Source organism: Eubalaena glacialis, chromosome 3 (assembly GCF_028564815.1).
Source record: "Eubalaena glacialis isolate mEubGla1 chromosome 3, mEubGla1.1.hap2.+ XY, whole genome shotgun sequence".
NCBI lineage: Eukaryota > Metazoa > Chordata > Mammalia > Artiodactyla > Balaenidae > Eubalaena > Eubalaena glacialis.
The window spans coordinates 59,620,140-59,637,058 of record NC_083718.1 but is presented as its reverse complement, the minus strand read 5'-3'; the positions used below and the strand labels follow the sequence as shown (position 1 = coordinate 59,637,058).

General features: G+C 36.3%; 1 protein-coding gene across 3 annotated transcripts in view; it reads right to left on the bottom strand.

Annotated features, from left to right (window-relative positions):
- Positions 1-16,919, bottom strand: part of RC3H1 (ring finger and CCCH-type domains 1) — a 108,448-nt gene that overhangs the window by 7,145 nt on the left and 84,384 nt on the right. For 2 of the 3 annotated variants that reach the window (XM_061183091.1, XM_061183092.1), the window contains exons 15-20: positions 15,924-16,137; positions 15,373-15,463; positions 15,116-15,248; positions 13,164-13,337; positions 11,670-11,785; positions 9,975-10,557 (exon numbers count right to left, since the gene is read on the bottom strand). In XM_061183091.1, coding sequence (XP_061039074.1) covers positions 10,407-10,557; positions 11,670-11,785; positions 13,164-13,337; positions 15,116-15,248; positions 15,373-15,463; positions 15,924-16,137 — 879 coding nt within the window. In that variant the 3' untranslated portion in view covers positions 9,975-10,406. Of the gene's footprint in view, positions 1-9,974; positions 10,558-11,669; positions 11,786-13,163; positions 13,338-15,115; positions 15,249-15,372; positions 15,464-15,923; positions 16,138-16,919 lie in introns of those variants that run through there. The other variant, XM_061183093.1, reaches the window with a different exon arrangement.

Genomic DNA, 16,919 nt, shown 5'->3' with positions numbered 1-16,919 from the left:
TGGCATGTTTGATGGCGCCCATTTGGGTGTTTAGAAATGCCAGTTACGCTCGTGCTGTTCTCAGAAATTCCTCCCCTCCTCTTCATTCCCACTGTCCCGGTGCAAGCCCTCATCATTTCTTGTAAGTCTACTGCACCAGATTCATAACTGAGCTCTCTGCCTTAGGCCCTATTCCACTTCAAATTACAATCATCACATCACTCTCGGGCTTAAAATCTTTACTGGTTTTTAATTGCTAAGGGACAAAATCACAACTCAGAAGGGTACATAAAGCTTTTCAAGACCTGGCCTCAACCTAACTTTTCTAGTTATCCCCAACTCCTTGAAGTTCTATTCCAGGCCATATTCTTTCATGATTGTGTATGTGCTCCCAGGCTTGGAGTCTCCACTTCCCACCTTGTTCATCGTATAAACCCTTCTTTATACCTTTCAGGATCAACTCCTCAAAGGCAAGAACTTTCCTGAATTACCTTGTTTCTCCCAGCCTTACACACTTGCCTTTAGGTGGTCTCCAAGTGGTGCTAATTATGCCTTACATCTTACTCATTTCACTAAAAGTGTAAGTCTGATAGGCAGAAACTGGATCCTTCTGCTTCTGAAATTGCCTATCACGTAGAAAGAACCCTACTATTCGAAAGTGTGGTCTTCGGACAAACAGCACTGGTATCACCTGGGAGCCTGTTAGATAATCTCAGGCCCCACTCCAGACCCACTGACAGTAACTGCACTTTGACAAGAGCCCCAGGTGAACTGCATTCATGTCAGGTTTGAGAAGCACTGACACAGAAGCTTCTCAGTGAACGTGAAGAGAGGCACAAATCTGATCCCTTTAATTCCCCTGCTTACAACCCTTCCTTGGACTCCTTTTAAGAATAAAACCCAACTTTGTGATCTGGCTCTGCATCTAAAGCCACTATCTCATTCTCTCTACTCTAACTTCAATGACCTTCTTCATTTCCCTAACAGTCTTTCTTCTTTCGCAGGGTTCACCCATCTTTTATTCTCTGACTAGCAGTCTCCTGCCCCGCCCCTGCGCACTCCCCCCAAGCTGTTTCTTACCTTCAATGCCACTTCCTCAAGAAAGCCTTTGCTGGCTAGCCAAGCAAGGTTAAATCTTCTTTGTGTATAGCCTCACAGCTCCTTGCTCTTCTCTTTTGAGGATAGCTGTGGTTGCATAATCCTTTGGTAATTCCGTCTAGTGCTTTGTAGATGATTTGTTATCTATCCTTAAACTGTATACATGTCAAGTTCCGTAAGTGGAGTCTGAGCTTAAGGGTAGAGAGTATTTCCCCTTTGTCCTCTACGGTGTTGTGCCGTATAGGGAGTACTCAGTAAATTACTTTAGTAAATACTGTACTAAGTGTTCAGTGAGTAGTTGAAAGTTTACTTTTGATGTGCTAGGTGTTCCAAGTAAGGGTGGCAGCCATTAACTAAATGAGCCACCATGTTGGAAAGCAGAGGGATTTACAAATTGATCATTGCAGATTAGCTGATTACTGGGATTGAGATGCTAATATACACAAAAATATCAAACTCATGGTTTTTTTTAAATAAATTTATTTATTTTTGGCCGCATTGGGTCTTTGTTGCTGCACACGGGCTTTCTCTAGTGGTGAGCAGGGGCTACTCTTCGTTGCGGTTCGCAGGCTTCTCATTGCGGTGGCTTCTTTTGTTGTGGAGCATGGGCTCCAGGCGCGTGAGCTTCAGTAGTTGTGGCTTGTGGGCTCTATAGAGTGCAGGCTCAGTAGTTGTGGCACACGGGCTTAGTTGCTCTGTGGCATGTGGTATCTTCCCAGACCAGGTCTCGAACCTGTGTCCCCTGCATTGGCAGTTGGATTCTTAACCACTGCACCACCAAGGAAGCCCTCAAACTCATATTAATCAATGAGTCTCAGTGTAAGGGATCACAAAGTACCCTGCTGCTTGTAAGCAGGGTAGGCCTAGGTAAGTGGTAAAGACAGCAAGTCTGGTTTTGGAATTCCCATTCTAGATTTTATGACATTCAAGAATGGTTGCAATAGTTACCATCCTTCATACCCTCTCAACTTTTTCTTACTGTGGCCCCTTCTCTTGAGGTCAGATATGGTACTAACAGACAACTAATTGCTAACTGATGGTACAAGGAGTGATGTTTGTTCACTGGTAATGTATATTATTTTTCTTTTAAAAATATTCAGTTATTTTAAAGGAAACTCTAGCCATTGTCAGTTATTGTCTTTTAAAAATATGGACATTTTATTATATAACAATGTTGCTATTATCACACTGAACAAAAGTGTGTCATTCCTTGGTTTTATCTAATACTCAATACTTAAGTCAAATTCCCCTAACTATATTATATAAAAGAGTCTTTGAATGTTTGGTTTGTTGGAATTAGGATCCAAAGTCCACACGTTGCATGTGATTTTTGTATCTCTAAAGTTCCTTTTAAATCTAGAGTATTCCCCTCTCCTCCCCTTTTTTCTTCTTCATGCCATTGAGTTCTTGAATAGGGCATATTTTACAGTGGTCTCTAAGAGAAAATCCTCTCAATGCCAAGAATGACTAATTGGTGGGGATTTCAGTACAATTAGGAAAAGTGAGTAAGAACGGAAAGACAAAAAATATTTGCATCAGGAAGGTATTCAGAGCAAGGCCATGTTGCTTAAGCATAAAAAGTTTCTGATTTTAAGAGAAGGCATAAAAACCAGAACTTTGGATGTTAACCATGGAGTCTCACTGAACACTGACTCTAGGATTTCAGAACCATTACCTTTACTCCTAATGTGCAATCACTATATAACAAATGAAGTATTCTGAACTGTGGTGTTAGACTAATTCCTGTGATATCTATAAAATTGACACTACAAGTATGTGTGTTTGTATACATTACCTACTTCTCTATTTTTCACCTAAAAAACGAACAAACAAACACAACTCCATAAAAAAGGTGTAAGAAAACAATCCCAAGGTTAGAATAAGAGGGCACAGGCTCATTTACAAAAAAAGACTACGCGTTTCTCCTCATCAATTTATCATTTAATATAAATGCTGACAGAAAGCAGATAAAGACCTTGTAGATACTTTCATATATTTACAAACCAAAAGGCGAATCACCTCCTTCTACTTGTTAAAATAGTCCTTTTATCTGCAACTCGTGGGAGCCTTAAACACTAATTTGGAGCAACATGAGGCTGAGTCAGTTTCCAAGATAATAAAGAAAGGAACAGCATTTTAACAAAATGTGGCATCTTTGATATAGACAATATGCACACAGATAATACAAATTAAAAAGATGGCCCTCATCCTCTCAAAACTCTGCAACAAGTAGAGTATGTACTTATTCAGACCCAGCATTCTGCTGTCCTAAACATCTTCCTACTACTATTTTTCTTCCACTTCACTTTTTTGAAGTCTGTTTAAAAATTCAAAATATAAACAGATTTTAAAAAAGAGAGGGAAATGGTCTATTTCAAAAACAGGGTTCTTTTTTCCTATTGCAAAAGAACTTCCAGGAGATAAAGTCTTCAAATAAGATTTCACAGTTTGCCAAGTGCTAATTTCACAGCTTGTGAAATTCCAACTCATTATGTCTTCACTTTTTAAAGAGAAGTTGGAAACACTTGGAAAAAGTAAAATTTCACAAACTTCAGCAATTTAAAAATGAGCTGTCTCTTTAAGGCTCAATATTTTTATTTCTGAACAGGAGGCAGGCAAGAACAGGGAGCTAAAAGGCAAGGGAGAAAAACAGGAATGCAAGAAAACTTTTAAAAAATGGTATTTTGTCTAGCATTAATTTAAGAACAGGAGATATAAATTCTCACTATTCAAACTGTAAATGATTTCATGAAATCATTTATAACCTGACTCAAATCTCATGGGCTCCTTTATTATCCTAGATTATTTTTGACTTGTTAAATATACCTCCGCAGGGCACAATCACATACAATCAATACGATTGGTAAATTACACAAGCTCTATCCCAAGCAAATATGCATCAATGTTAAAAAGTTACTTAAAAAAACAGAAACAAAATAAAATCCACCCAAAAAGGTGATAATGACTGCAGAATGTCTCGGGGAGACTGGTATGAGCCAAATTGACCATAGTCAGGGAAAAAGGGTAAGAGGGGTAACAAGGGGAAGAGACCACACACAAGAAGAGGAATCTCACAACTGGAAAATGTTTTAAGTGGGTGAAAGGTTTTGTTCATTATCTTGATTCACTTTTTCCATTTCTGTTGTTCTAAAAACTCACAGATTCATCGTCAAGTAAGATAATGAAGCCTATGGATCAATGAATAAAATTAAAAAAAAAAAAGAAAAAAAGAAAAACTTTTTTCCCCCAAGTTCCTTTCATTCCCAGAAGGTGGGAAGAAGAGAAAGGATGAAAGGGGGAATAAAGGAAATTTAGGCAACAATACACCTGGAAAAAGTAGCTTTCAGAACAGTGTCTTAGTTGAACAGAGGATGTAAACATGATAAGCAAAAGCTTAAAATGCCTTGAAATCAGAGGAATATTTTACAGGGTGGTTCAGATATTATTGTGAGAATGGCAGCCTATCAGTGGAGAGAGATTACACTAATAAATGGTGATTTTAAAAAATCAGGTTAAAAAAAAAAAGGCTACCAATTATCCACCCAATAGTTTGTTTCCATTCTTTTCTTGACCCCTTCATACACCATCTGGAGTTGGGGTAGGGGCCCACCTGACAGTTTCCAGTTATAAGATGACTCTGAGTGTACAACCTAGAATGGATGCCAAAGACCTGTGAGCTCTGTCTACTTACAGTTTAAATTAAAAACAAAACAACACACACAAAAAAACCCAACTAGAAATAATGAGACCTCAATACAAGAAAATAAGTCACCTTATCTAGTATACAACATACATTAGGTTAACAAACTCCACAGGATTTTATTTTTCTAAATACATATTTTTGGACACAATATTGTTGTGAGGCTTAAGTTCTCTCTCTTGGGTTATTGTGCCTTATTTTCTTTTGAAAATAATGGTTATTACTCTAGGGATGTTCTGCTCAGGAATAAAGTTTAGGGGAAGTTCAGTGTTTGGCTGAAAATTCAGAAGCTCTGAAAACAAGGATTCCAGTGGTGAGGTTAGTCCCTTTATCACAACAGGATTTCAAAGGGCTCTTTACCCACTTTGTTCAGTGCAGTATTGAGAATCTACCCACTGGGAACATATTTATTATTAAAAGGTGTTACTTCTTGGTGGTGGCAGTTTCCTATTCTTCATTAACATTATAGCTAGCGTTACAATCTAATACAAGTGAAAACACCTTTAGCAGTCAAAGAAATAAAATCTTAAGAACCAAATGGTAAGCTGGCATTTACTACAATTAACAGTATCTTTCAACAAAAACAACTTTCTTTTTCTAAGTGGCTCAGGAAAGTTGAAATAAGAATTTTAAAAAATATTAACTGCAATCCACCTACAATTCCCAATAAGTAATTTCAGCAGGAAAATTTCATAAAGCTGAGCTGAAGCAACAAATAAATATAAAAATCATAGTTGTCCAAGGTAGAAAGGTATGAATGTGGGCCAGCAAAATGGGCAGTCAGGTAAAATGATGACAGTAGTAGACTGCTTGCCTGTTCAATCCCTAACGTTGAACGTAAAATCTGCTTAGTTTAGTAGCTCTGTCTAATTTTTATCTAAAAGGATAGGCAGACTTTTCAGGGAAGAGATCACCTTGCAAACACTATAACCATGTATCATCAATAAAAAATAAACACAATTGGACTCTTTTAGGGTAAAAATCTAAGTAAACACTGCAGCTAATTTCCAGACAGGTTATTAATTTCCCCTAAAAAGTAACTGAGCCTTTCCTTTTAATGATATATAAGACATTACAAGTGCTTTTTACAGATAGATTTTATATATGAAACCTTTACTCAATTCTTTAAAATGAGCAAAAAAAAAAAAAAAAAAAGTAGAAAAAGATGGTTAGATCTCCATCTATAACCATTTGTACATAAGCAATAACAACCGAGTACTCTTTAGTGAAAAGAATCTATTTTTCTCTGAATCTGAATATAATCTAACATGTACTGACTATAGTTACTTGACCATAGTGATAGTAGATTGTCCTTTAGGCACAAGTAAAATAACAAAAATACAACATGCTATCATGACAGGATAATCTCAGCAAAAGGGAGGAGGAACTGCTTACACACAATACTGTAAAAGATGACATTCACGGTTTAGAAAAACTGAAGAATTTTCATTACTTTTACATTTTATAAGGCCAGCTAACTTTAACAGTTAACTTTAGATACATCTCCCTACACAGTATAATCAACTCACAGCTACTAAGAGGTTTCACAATCGAAATGGCTACTATTTCCTCCCAAACCAAAACAGAGTAAAGCACAAGTCTTTGGCTCTCCTTTAAAGAAAACAGCAGGTTACCGTTCCTAACCAGACCTTTGTTTGCCTACCAGTAGGGCAAATACCACATTTGTGCATCACTGAGTAATAACACCATTAGAAAAGGCAACTTCACAGAAGTTATTGGCTAAGCGAATTCATTTGAATGCTCTGTTTTGAGGCAGCAAACTGTCACTGTTGCAGATTGGGGAGGGCAGTGGGTAAATCAAGGGGAATTTGCAAGATACAGGAAGGGACAGAGAAAAAAAGAAAAACAAAAACTTTGAGCTCCAACCCTAAAGACCAACGGAAAGTCTGATGGAGTTACATATTCAAGGTAGCAAATGAGAATCATACCAATTTTATGTCTTTTAGGCAAAAATATATATATAAATAAATAAATACATGGGAAAGACTAGGAGAAGGGAAGGGAAATAAAATGGGAGAAGGGAATCAACCACATTAATGCTGTATGAAATAAATTTTTATACATTCTGAGTAGCCGAGTATTTTGTAGCTGGCATTAGAAATAGTGTCTTATTATTTGAATATTACTAGAAACCTATGTTATAACTAACTTTTCTTTTGATTAGAAAAGTAACAAGGAATGGATCTTTGGTCACTTCAGCCTCTGTAAATTACCCAAGTCGTGGCACCTACTGAACTTATGACAATATCTATAAGTAAGGCAAAAGAACTACATATAAGTCAGAAAACTGAGTCTAGGTATCTTATTCTCGGTTCTTCTACCCTCTTCCAGAGACTCACTGAAGAAAGAAAAAGTCCAAGTACTTTTATATTCCTAGCTGTAATAAAATTCTGGTGTTGTTATCCAGACTGAACACAATGCTTATTACTCCTACCTTAACCCTCTCAGAATTGTTCATTTTCATCTGAGATGTCTGAGTCTTGCCTTTTAATTCAGTGAAAAGCAAACAGTCATCTTCAGAAGAAATTAACATTTGAATAAGGAGAAAGCATAAAAACTGTATTTCCTATGTGACTGGTTTAATCTTCTACATGTCTCTAAAGGAATAAATTTAAAAAGCTAGAAAAATCAATTATTTTTCATAGATTTTAACAAAAAAGCAGTTAGAAAGTCAAGCAGTTTTGCCTGAACAGGCCATTGACCCTTACAGGCTCATCATATCACAAGGTATACAACAGAGAAAAGGAAAAGAAAGAGAAAAAAAAATTGGAGGTTTTATTGAATTCCTAAAACTGCTTGTGAGCACTGGGAAAGCTGTAAGAATTTCTATGAGGTAAGGCAGAGTAACCAATTTAAAATAGGTAAATTACAGGCACAAGGGGACAGTATACCTTTCTCTTGCTGTTCTACCCACTCAGATTTCCTCTAGAGTGTGAGGCCTTAGAGAGGTACAGCTAGGGTTAAGGCTACAATTTGAGAGATTCCCCCCATCTTCACTCCATGAAAATACCTTATAAAGAGAAAGAGAGTATTTTAAGTCAGTTCAAAACAGTGGCTTCTCTGGTGTTATTCAGAATAGGAATACTGTGTAAATTAATCCCTGTTTCTGCCTAGCTTACAAAATCAAAATGGTGAAAGGAAGAATGAGTGTATTTGAAGAAAATAAACAAGAACAACAGAAGTTGAGTTATTAGGGGTTTCAACAGATACCCAAAATGGAATTTTACTTTTACTCCAAATTTCAACAAAATCAATACCCATAAATTCCTTTTCAGTACCAGAATCATTCTGAGTTCCAAATTGAACCAACTGCTCCTAAAATTTAGGAATTAAACATGTCCAAAGGAGAAATAACATCTGCCCAAATCTGCCTACAGAAGGTTAGAGGCCAAGAATGTTGTCTTTTATGGCCATAGAGAGAAATGAAAAATCTCGGGACTCTGTGAGACATAAAAGTTTCTCTCCTTCTCCCAAAAAAACAGTAAGTACTTAAAGAGTAAATGTAAGAGGGTTTTAAGCAAAATAAAACAAATAAAAAAGGCAAAAAAGCAAGTGTATTTAAAAAAAAAAAGGAAAATATGGATATCAACTGACAAAATGCCTCATCTTCATTCAGTGCTTCTACCTCCCAATCAGTCATTTTATCGCAACAGCTGCGCTCATGCGAAAAAATCCATAAAACATACCCAATATATATACAGATATAGCTATGTATATATGTATATATATAATATATATATAAATTTTTATTTAAATAAAAAAGAAAGCTCGAATCCCAAGCCAATATGTGTATATCAAATCCTTGACCAGCCAGGTCTGTAGGGCATAATCAAATTCAATGTGAAATAGTATATAAACACGGTGCCTTGACTGGGCAAATTAAATAATTGCTACTCAAAAGAGTGTTCTGTTTGGACTCTCCTACTGGTAGGCAATGGCAGGACTGTATTACCCTCCCCCCACCCTCACCCCCCATTTGTTTCATTTAACAATATGATGGACACAGAGCTTAGACTGAGGTTGTTATGACCTCAGCAGGAGTTAAGGGTTAAGAAAATAAGAAACAAGAAAAATACAAACTCTTGCTTTTTACCCAACCAAAGCAATGCAGTAACTATTACACAACCAGTGCTTTCTGTTTTAGTAGTATAATCCAGAAAGGGAAATTTTCAGAAAATCAGGCAAACATAGGGATAGGGTGAGTGACTATATCAAATAACCCCCACTAAACATGTTTCATATGGTCTTAGTTCAGTACAGACATGTGGCATCAGAATATGTGCAGCAGAACTAAGCAATAAAAATTCTTCCTTATTCTTTTCAACATTTTCATGAAGAATCTTCAATATTGTAAAGCCAAGACTACAAAAATTGACTTCTAGGTACTTACTATCTACTTGTGCTAATGATTCTGAAAAGCAGCAACTGATTAATCCATGAACTATCCTTAAGATTCAGGCAGTTCGTATTTGCCAATCTCTGAAAGCCAAGGGCTCCAGTGTACAGAAATTGTATACTTTTGGTTTTTGAGAGTAAAACATAAACATCCATTGAACTAATGTGGCTCTGTTCATTTTAAGTTCAAATCAAGTGTTGCAGTTTTAAAACATGGTTGATTGTCCTGGTTTTTGAACATTCTATGATTTCAGCAGAGGTTCGATTTGGAAAAGCAAAGCTCTAAATTTCCAGCCATCACCTCAATATAGGTAATAAACCAAGTATGTATTTTCAGTGCTAATAAATTACAGTTTATCCTGAAAGTAATCTCCATTTAAATCTACTCAAGCAATCTAAAATTGACTCATGTTTCTGATTACATTAAGAGAATGAAAGGGGTCCATAATATCGGAAATGAGGGCTTCAAAAATTAATTGGTAATTATCTCTCTGAAAAGCTAAAATAAACACAAAAACAAGAAATAAAGCCCTCCTGAACAATAACTACAAAAAGTTTTAATGCCATATGAAAAACCTACCTACACATGAAGCTAGTGACCCAGAAAGAGAAAGCAGATTATGGCTTCTAAATAACAGCTCTTGGAAAGTTGGTTTGCTGCACATTTTCTAATAACTAGTCTATTACTGTCTATTTCTCAAGCACCACAGAATTCTCAGAAAGGCCAGTGCTTTTTGTCTGTTGTAATTTATGGGGTTGTGAGAGTTGCAAAGGATTGGGGGTAAGGAATTATACACTGGGTATGTAATAATACCAAAATACAAGAAAAACCTACTTCATTAAGATCATACAATTAATCAAACAGAGTGTATATATAATATCTTCTTTTTTTTTAAAGCCCTGGATCCAAGGCGTCCAAAGTTATTAAAATAAAGTTCATTCACAGAACAAAAACAAATTTAATCTGAATTGCTTGCAGATACTGCTAATTTTCTTTTTCTTTTTCTTTTTTTTTTTAAATTAAAAAATGCATTATTGTGAACTATGTGCAGGGTTTGTTTTTAGTAGTGGTGTTTGTGCACATTGCCTCCGGTGCTTTTCCTGGATTTCTCTGACCACTCGCAGAGAAAAGGTTTAGAAGTTATCTGTTCTCCTACCCCTATGCCCCACAAATTGGTTAGGAACAGAAGATAAAAGTAGGACTCCTCATGTTTTAGGGAGCAGAACTGGATGTAACTCCTGATCTCTGGGAGTCATTACTGTCCCCTCCTCCCTCAGGGTCCTCTGACAGGTTCAGAGAGCTGGTCTTGTTTGATAGGAGGCTGATGTTCTCTTGTGTCAAGGCAGATCCATTCGGCACATCACTGTTAATGTTTTTTAAAAAAAAAAGGAGTTTGGATTTTAAAAAAAGGAGAGAGATAAAAATGATTATTTAGTAGAATAAAATCAACAGGGCCTTTCTTTTTAGCAGTATGGAATGGCATACATGAATGGCATTCAAACTTTAATTTACAGCTCTATATCCATGCTTTATTTTAGCATAGGGGTTGGCAAACTAAGGCTAGCTAGCTGCCTTTTTTTTTTTTTTAATTTTGTTTTTTTTTAGCTGCCTGTTTTTGTAAACAAATTTTTATTGGAACACAGCCTGCCCATTTGCTTGCATATTGTCTATGGCTGCTTTCACATTACAGTGGCAGAACTGAGTTTTGACAGAAATAGTAAAACTCATAATTTTAAATATTCACTATCTGGCCTTTAAGAAAAAGTGCTGACCCCTGCTTTTAGCAGGTTTACTAGTACAAGAAATTGCTTTGAACCCAGGATAATGCATGGATTTAAAGAGCCAAAAACCTAAGCCTGAAAGCAACAGCGCATTAGAAATTGTTGTATATCATCAGGAGGGCAACTCGGGACTATGCATCAAAAGCCTCAAAATACCCTAAGTTGCAAAATACTCTAAGATGCAAGATATGCAAACAAAGAATTAACTATAATATTGTTTATTGCAGGGTTGTTCATAATAGCTGATATGTATCCTTCCATACCTGTAGAAGAATAATGGATGATATGGGATAGACCAAATTAAAAACCAGGAGGATGGGCGGGGGGGGGGGGGGGGGGGGGGCGGGTAGGTGGGTGGAAGAGGCTAAATGCCTACACACTTCAAAAAACCAGAAGGAAAAAAAAAAAAAAAAAAAAAAAAAGACCAGAAGGGTATACATCAAAATGTTAACACTGGTTTTAAATAAATTAAAAAACAAGGGGAAAAAGGAGATGGAAGCAGAAAATTTTATTTCTTAGGTATTAACAGATAATTCAACCTTGGGTCTGATCTAAAATAAGTTTTAACTCCTGAACTTATGCAAAAATATTCTTTTCTCAATGTATACAAAATAATATTTAAAAAATCAAATTATATGTATGAGGGTACTTCTGTCATGACTGTATAAGACTATGAAAATGTCCCTTTCTTTACCTGAATGTCAATGTAAGGTCCTCAGCTGGAACCTTATTTTGTGGTTCTGGTTGTCCATTTTCTGCTTGCTTACTTGTATTCAATTTGCTTTTCATGTCCAGAGAACACTGGTTCTCCTTTGAAAGAAAAGAAAATAAATTCAATTATCTTTTATTTAATGGTGCTAATGGAAGAGAGAACAGATATAGATAATACAAAATGATGATCAGAAATCATATTTAGTTCTGTAAAATGACCAAAGAAACAGGCAGATTAAAAGAGAGACATAGGGACTTCCCTGGTGGCACAGTGGTTAAGAATCTGCCTGCCAATGCAGGGGACACGGGTTCGATCCCTGGTCCAGAAAGATCCCACATGCCGCAGAGCCACTAAGCCAGTATGCCACAACTACTGAGCCCGCGTGCCCGAGAGCCCATGCGCTGCAACTACTGAGCCCATGCACCGCAACTACTGAAGCCCGTGTGCTCTAGGGCCCGCGTGCCACAACTACTGAGCCCGTGTGCTGCAACTATTGAAGCCTGTGCACCTAGAGCCCATGCTCCACAACAAGAGAAGCCACCACAATGAGAAGCCTGCGCAGCAACGAAGAGTAGCCCCTGCGTGAAGCAACTAGAGAAAGCCCGCGCACACAGCAACGAAAACCCAATGCAGCCAAAGAAAAAAAAAGAGAGAGAGAGAGAGAGAGACATGCACAAAAACATAATGGAGTACGGCCCACTTGCTCACTATCCAAGCTGGATAGCAAGGGGACAAATGCCTCAAGTTAACATGGAAAAATCTCACAAAAAAACTGATGACTCAGAAAAAGCAAGTCAAAATATAGTAAGTATCTATAATACACTTATTGAAAACAGAAAAATGAAATATCCCATCTATTTGCTTAAAAAGAATGTGAAAACTATGCAACAACAAAAAAACAATTACCATGCAATCTGAGGGAATGGTTCAATCTCCTAAGACTAAAAATTTACTGAAATGAGAGTTCATGCACTATGAAACAAACCCTAACGTATCTATGGATACAATTCCACAGGAAATAATATGTAGATGGCATCTCACTCATGACAAAAAAATACGTCATCAATAACATAAGGGCTGTGAAACCTAGAAATGTTATTTGGTAGTACATCTTTGTTTAACATGAGGGCACTGCAAAAAACACCATCCCCTCTGCTTCCTTAATCAATACGTTTAACAGAAATTTAGTAACTTCCAGATAACCGCCTTGTTTTCCCAGAAAGTTTTTTGTAATGCAGAAAACTAAGACAAAGAACACACTCAAACCAAAAGAGAATGAGGAGAAGAATGATAAAACAGGGAGGCAAACCATCTTCAGGATACTCATTGTCAGTATTAATCACTCACTGCAGTGCCTTGGGGTGATGACTCTACAGCTCTAGATGATTCTAGAACTCCAGAGCCACGAGTTCAGCGACACAACTACACAGAGGCTTTCCTTTCAGCTTTCCTCTCTTTTCCCACCATAGCACTTACCATGCTCAGTTCCCGGGTTCTCTTCCCGATTTCCCTTTCCACCTGGTGCAGTTCCAAGCTCAGCTGCTCACTTGAGGGCGCTCCAGGCCACTTTGGCGGCGGCGGCGGTGGGGGCTGTGATTGGCCTGCCAAGGCGCTCGCCTCCCTCTGCAACGCCAACCTGCTACCGACAGCCTAGTGCAAAAGCCAAGCACACAGCTCAACACATGCCACGCTGCGCACAGAGTGACCAGGCCTGACGCCAGACCCGCCCAAGCAACTTACTACTCATGGATTGGCAATAAAAATGATGCAAACGTTAAGGCACTGCTTCTTTCTCTGAGTACCATTTGAATACAAAAGGGAAAAGATGGGGCATTTAAACTCAGTGAATAGTAATTTAATCTTTGGTATAAGTTGCTCTTTTTCTTAGTGGAAAGAGAAGTCAACTATAAATGTGCTTTTTTCCTTTTCTATTTTTTTCCTTTTGTTTTTTAATTGAATTTCTCTGATATAAATTCTATAATTTCTTTCATGAAACCTCAGTAATGGCAGGGACTTTTAACCACAGCGGGTTAAATAGTGCTGAAATTCTTTTGGAACAGAAAATCAGTCTAGAAATTTCAACTAAGACAAAAAGCCATGAAATAGCAAGGTAAGGAATAATGCTTTATGAAGTTAAAGGTCCAAATCTTCAACAAGTTAATAAACTAACGGTGAACATAATAAACACAGCATTCTTTTTTCTTACGATAGGAATCAGCAAGAAGTTTTAGACCAATGTTAATAAAGCAATGGGAAAAAGGAGACAAACATGAGTACTATACAGGTTTTTATTTCTAAACCTTCTTGCTTACATAAGAGCACAAGCCAGACACATGTTCAAAAACAAACACACACACAAACAAAAATCCCTCCTACTGGTCTTGCTAATAAGTTAGAAATTTATTTCCAAAGCAATATCTTACTTATTATTACAGATCTTGGTAGAAAGATCTAGATCTAGAAAGAAACATTCTAAGAGCATCTTTTTCTCCAGAAGGGAGCAATGCATTTATCACTAGAAGGTCTTTAGCTTTCCATATTCAAAGTCTATGTTCCAATGCAAAGGATAATATAAACAAAACCTAGTCTTCCTGATGTGGCACTTAAAGGACTTTAAGAATTCTTTGCCTTCTGACATTTTGTTTCTCATAAGTATCAGGTAGCATGGTGGAAAGAACACTGAATTTGGAGTATGAAGAGCTGGGTTCATGTTTCAACCTCTGTGAAACTAATATCCTTCAACCAAAAAGGGGGAGGACAATACCACCTCCCTAATCTAATTGTCAGTGACATGTATGGGTCAAATAAGATATGTGATAGTAATTTATAAAATGAAAGAACTATATTAATGAAAGGTGTTATTATTATACAGAGGCTATTTTTTTTTGGTCAAAGTTCTAAGCTTCTACTAAAGATGCTGATGAGTAAAAGAAATGAGAGAAATTTTTAAAAACTAAAGAAAATATAAGAAATTAAAAACAAATCTTAAGCTAAAAGCATCTGTTGACTGAAAAACTATATACTATATATATACCTTCAACTTAAATGTGCCATCAAGGAATATAAGCTCCTTTTATATTTTTTATTTTATATAATATTTTAGATAATCTACAAATTTTAGATTATCTAAAATATTATACAGTGTAAAAATATAAAAGGAGCTTATATATATACATATATAATACATAATGTATAATATATAAAACACATAAAATATGTTTTCTATTCTCAGGTAACAGAAATTCTAAATTTCCTATTGTCTCAGAACTTCGAAGTACTTACATTCTTTGAAAAATGGACAACCACACTAACTCTTGGGAAACAAACCTCAAAGTTTTATGTTCATTTTACCTCCGAAGTTCCTCCTTGTAAAATCTTTTTGAGAACTCTTCACAAACTGGAATGAAAAAACATCTCTAGGCTGGTACCTCTAGTCCACGCAGCTGGGTTTGTTGGCTAATTTGTTGGTTTAACTGCTGCAATTCTAGTCGTAGCTGTTCCCTCTCAGCAGATGGAAGGGGTTTTCCATGACTGGCCACTTCTGACATAGATATTCTCTCCCTTTTGTGGGAAAGAAAGTATGGAATAAATTTAAAATTTTATTTTTAAAACATGTTATGACCAGAAAAACAAAGTAAGTTGAGTAATTTTAAAGGCTTGTAAAAGTAAAAAGAATGACTTATACCTCTCACTGAAGTGTCCCTGAGAAGGTAAGTTTTGATGAGGTGAATATGGAGAACCTCCCCAGCCACTGTGGGTTCCATACGGACCATAATCTGTAAGAGAGTAATTTACAGTGGAATGATGCAATTCATAGATTTGATTCTTCTTTTTAGGTAGCCATAATCTAAAAGGCGTAGGCATATTATGTACACAGTTATCTTGAAAGATGGAGGGGTACTGATGTTTGTTTTTCCCCCACTAAAATGTCAATCTTTGTAATTTTTTCTTTTGTTTGATTTTTTTTAAAAAAATGAGATGTATTATTTTAACAAAAGCAATGAAACTATTAAAAATAGCACATAGGTTACCTTCATATACAGATATTTAATTTTAGTTTGTACCCCTACAATTCCCTGGGTTATAATTACCTTTCTACAGGGATAATTCCACAGAAAAGTTTGAAGACTACTGCCCTGCAAGATTATGAAAAGCACTGACGGTAAATGGGGAGTAGGTGGTGCTGGGAGTTGTGACTATGAACACTCCAAATCGGCTTACCTCTGAGATTCTTACCTGAAATGTTAATAGATTTTGTGGGAGCTCCCTGAGGTGCCATAGCCTGCATTGGGCCAGCACCCTGATATATTGTTTTGGAAGTTCGAGAAATGGCACCAAACCGAGATACTGTTGGTCGGTCTCCAAATGGGATGAGGTCATCATCACTGGTTTCTGCTGCTCTTCTCTGAAGGTCCAATCGCTGGTCTCTCATTCCTTTACTCTCCACATTCTGGTAAAAAGTAAAATGAGAAGGTAAAAAGTAAAATGAGAAATCCACCCCACACTTAGATCTCTAACATAATTTCCTCTAGCTCTGTAATAAGGTTAAAATAGAGTATAATGTTCTTACTGATAAGACTAAAATCATTAGTTGCCTTTAGTTGTCATATAAAACATTGCTTTTCAAACCTCTGACCACTTCCTATAATATTTTTTACATCATGACCCAGCACATATATACATTCAAATATACATATACTTGAATGTATATACGTATACATATATATTTTCATGACAAACATTTATCCTTAACTATATGTAATGTACTCTTGTATTTATATTGTTATTCTAATTCATTTCTTTAAAAAAAGGCCCATCATGACCCAATAAATTAATTTTCAACAATCAATAGTTAGAAAAATACTGTTTAAAAATATAAGTGCCAACATAGGCTTTTAAAAGGCATTCCAGTCAGAAAGATAAATGGAAATCTAATTGCTAGACCCTTGCTACCGAAGCTAAGTAACTATAATTCTGATTCAAACACTAGTATTGTTCACTAGATTCAACTTTACTGTTTAAACTTAAGAGTTGTAAAAGAGTTATAATTTATTTGGACAAGAAATTCAAGGTCTTAATTATGCAAATTAATTTACTTTCAATTCTAAACAGCTGTTGGGTTAATTGCTAGCTTCACAGAAACATAAGAAACGCTCTTCTTTGTCTAGACAAGTTTGAAAAGATTTTTACATATACCTGAAAGAACTAAAAAAACATATAAATATAATTCAA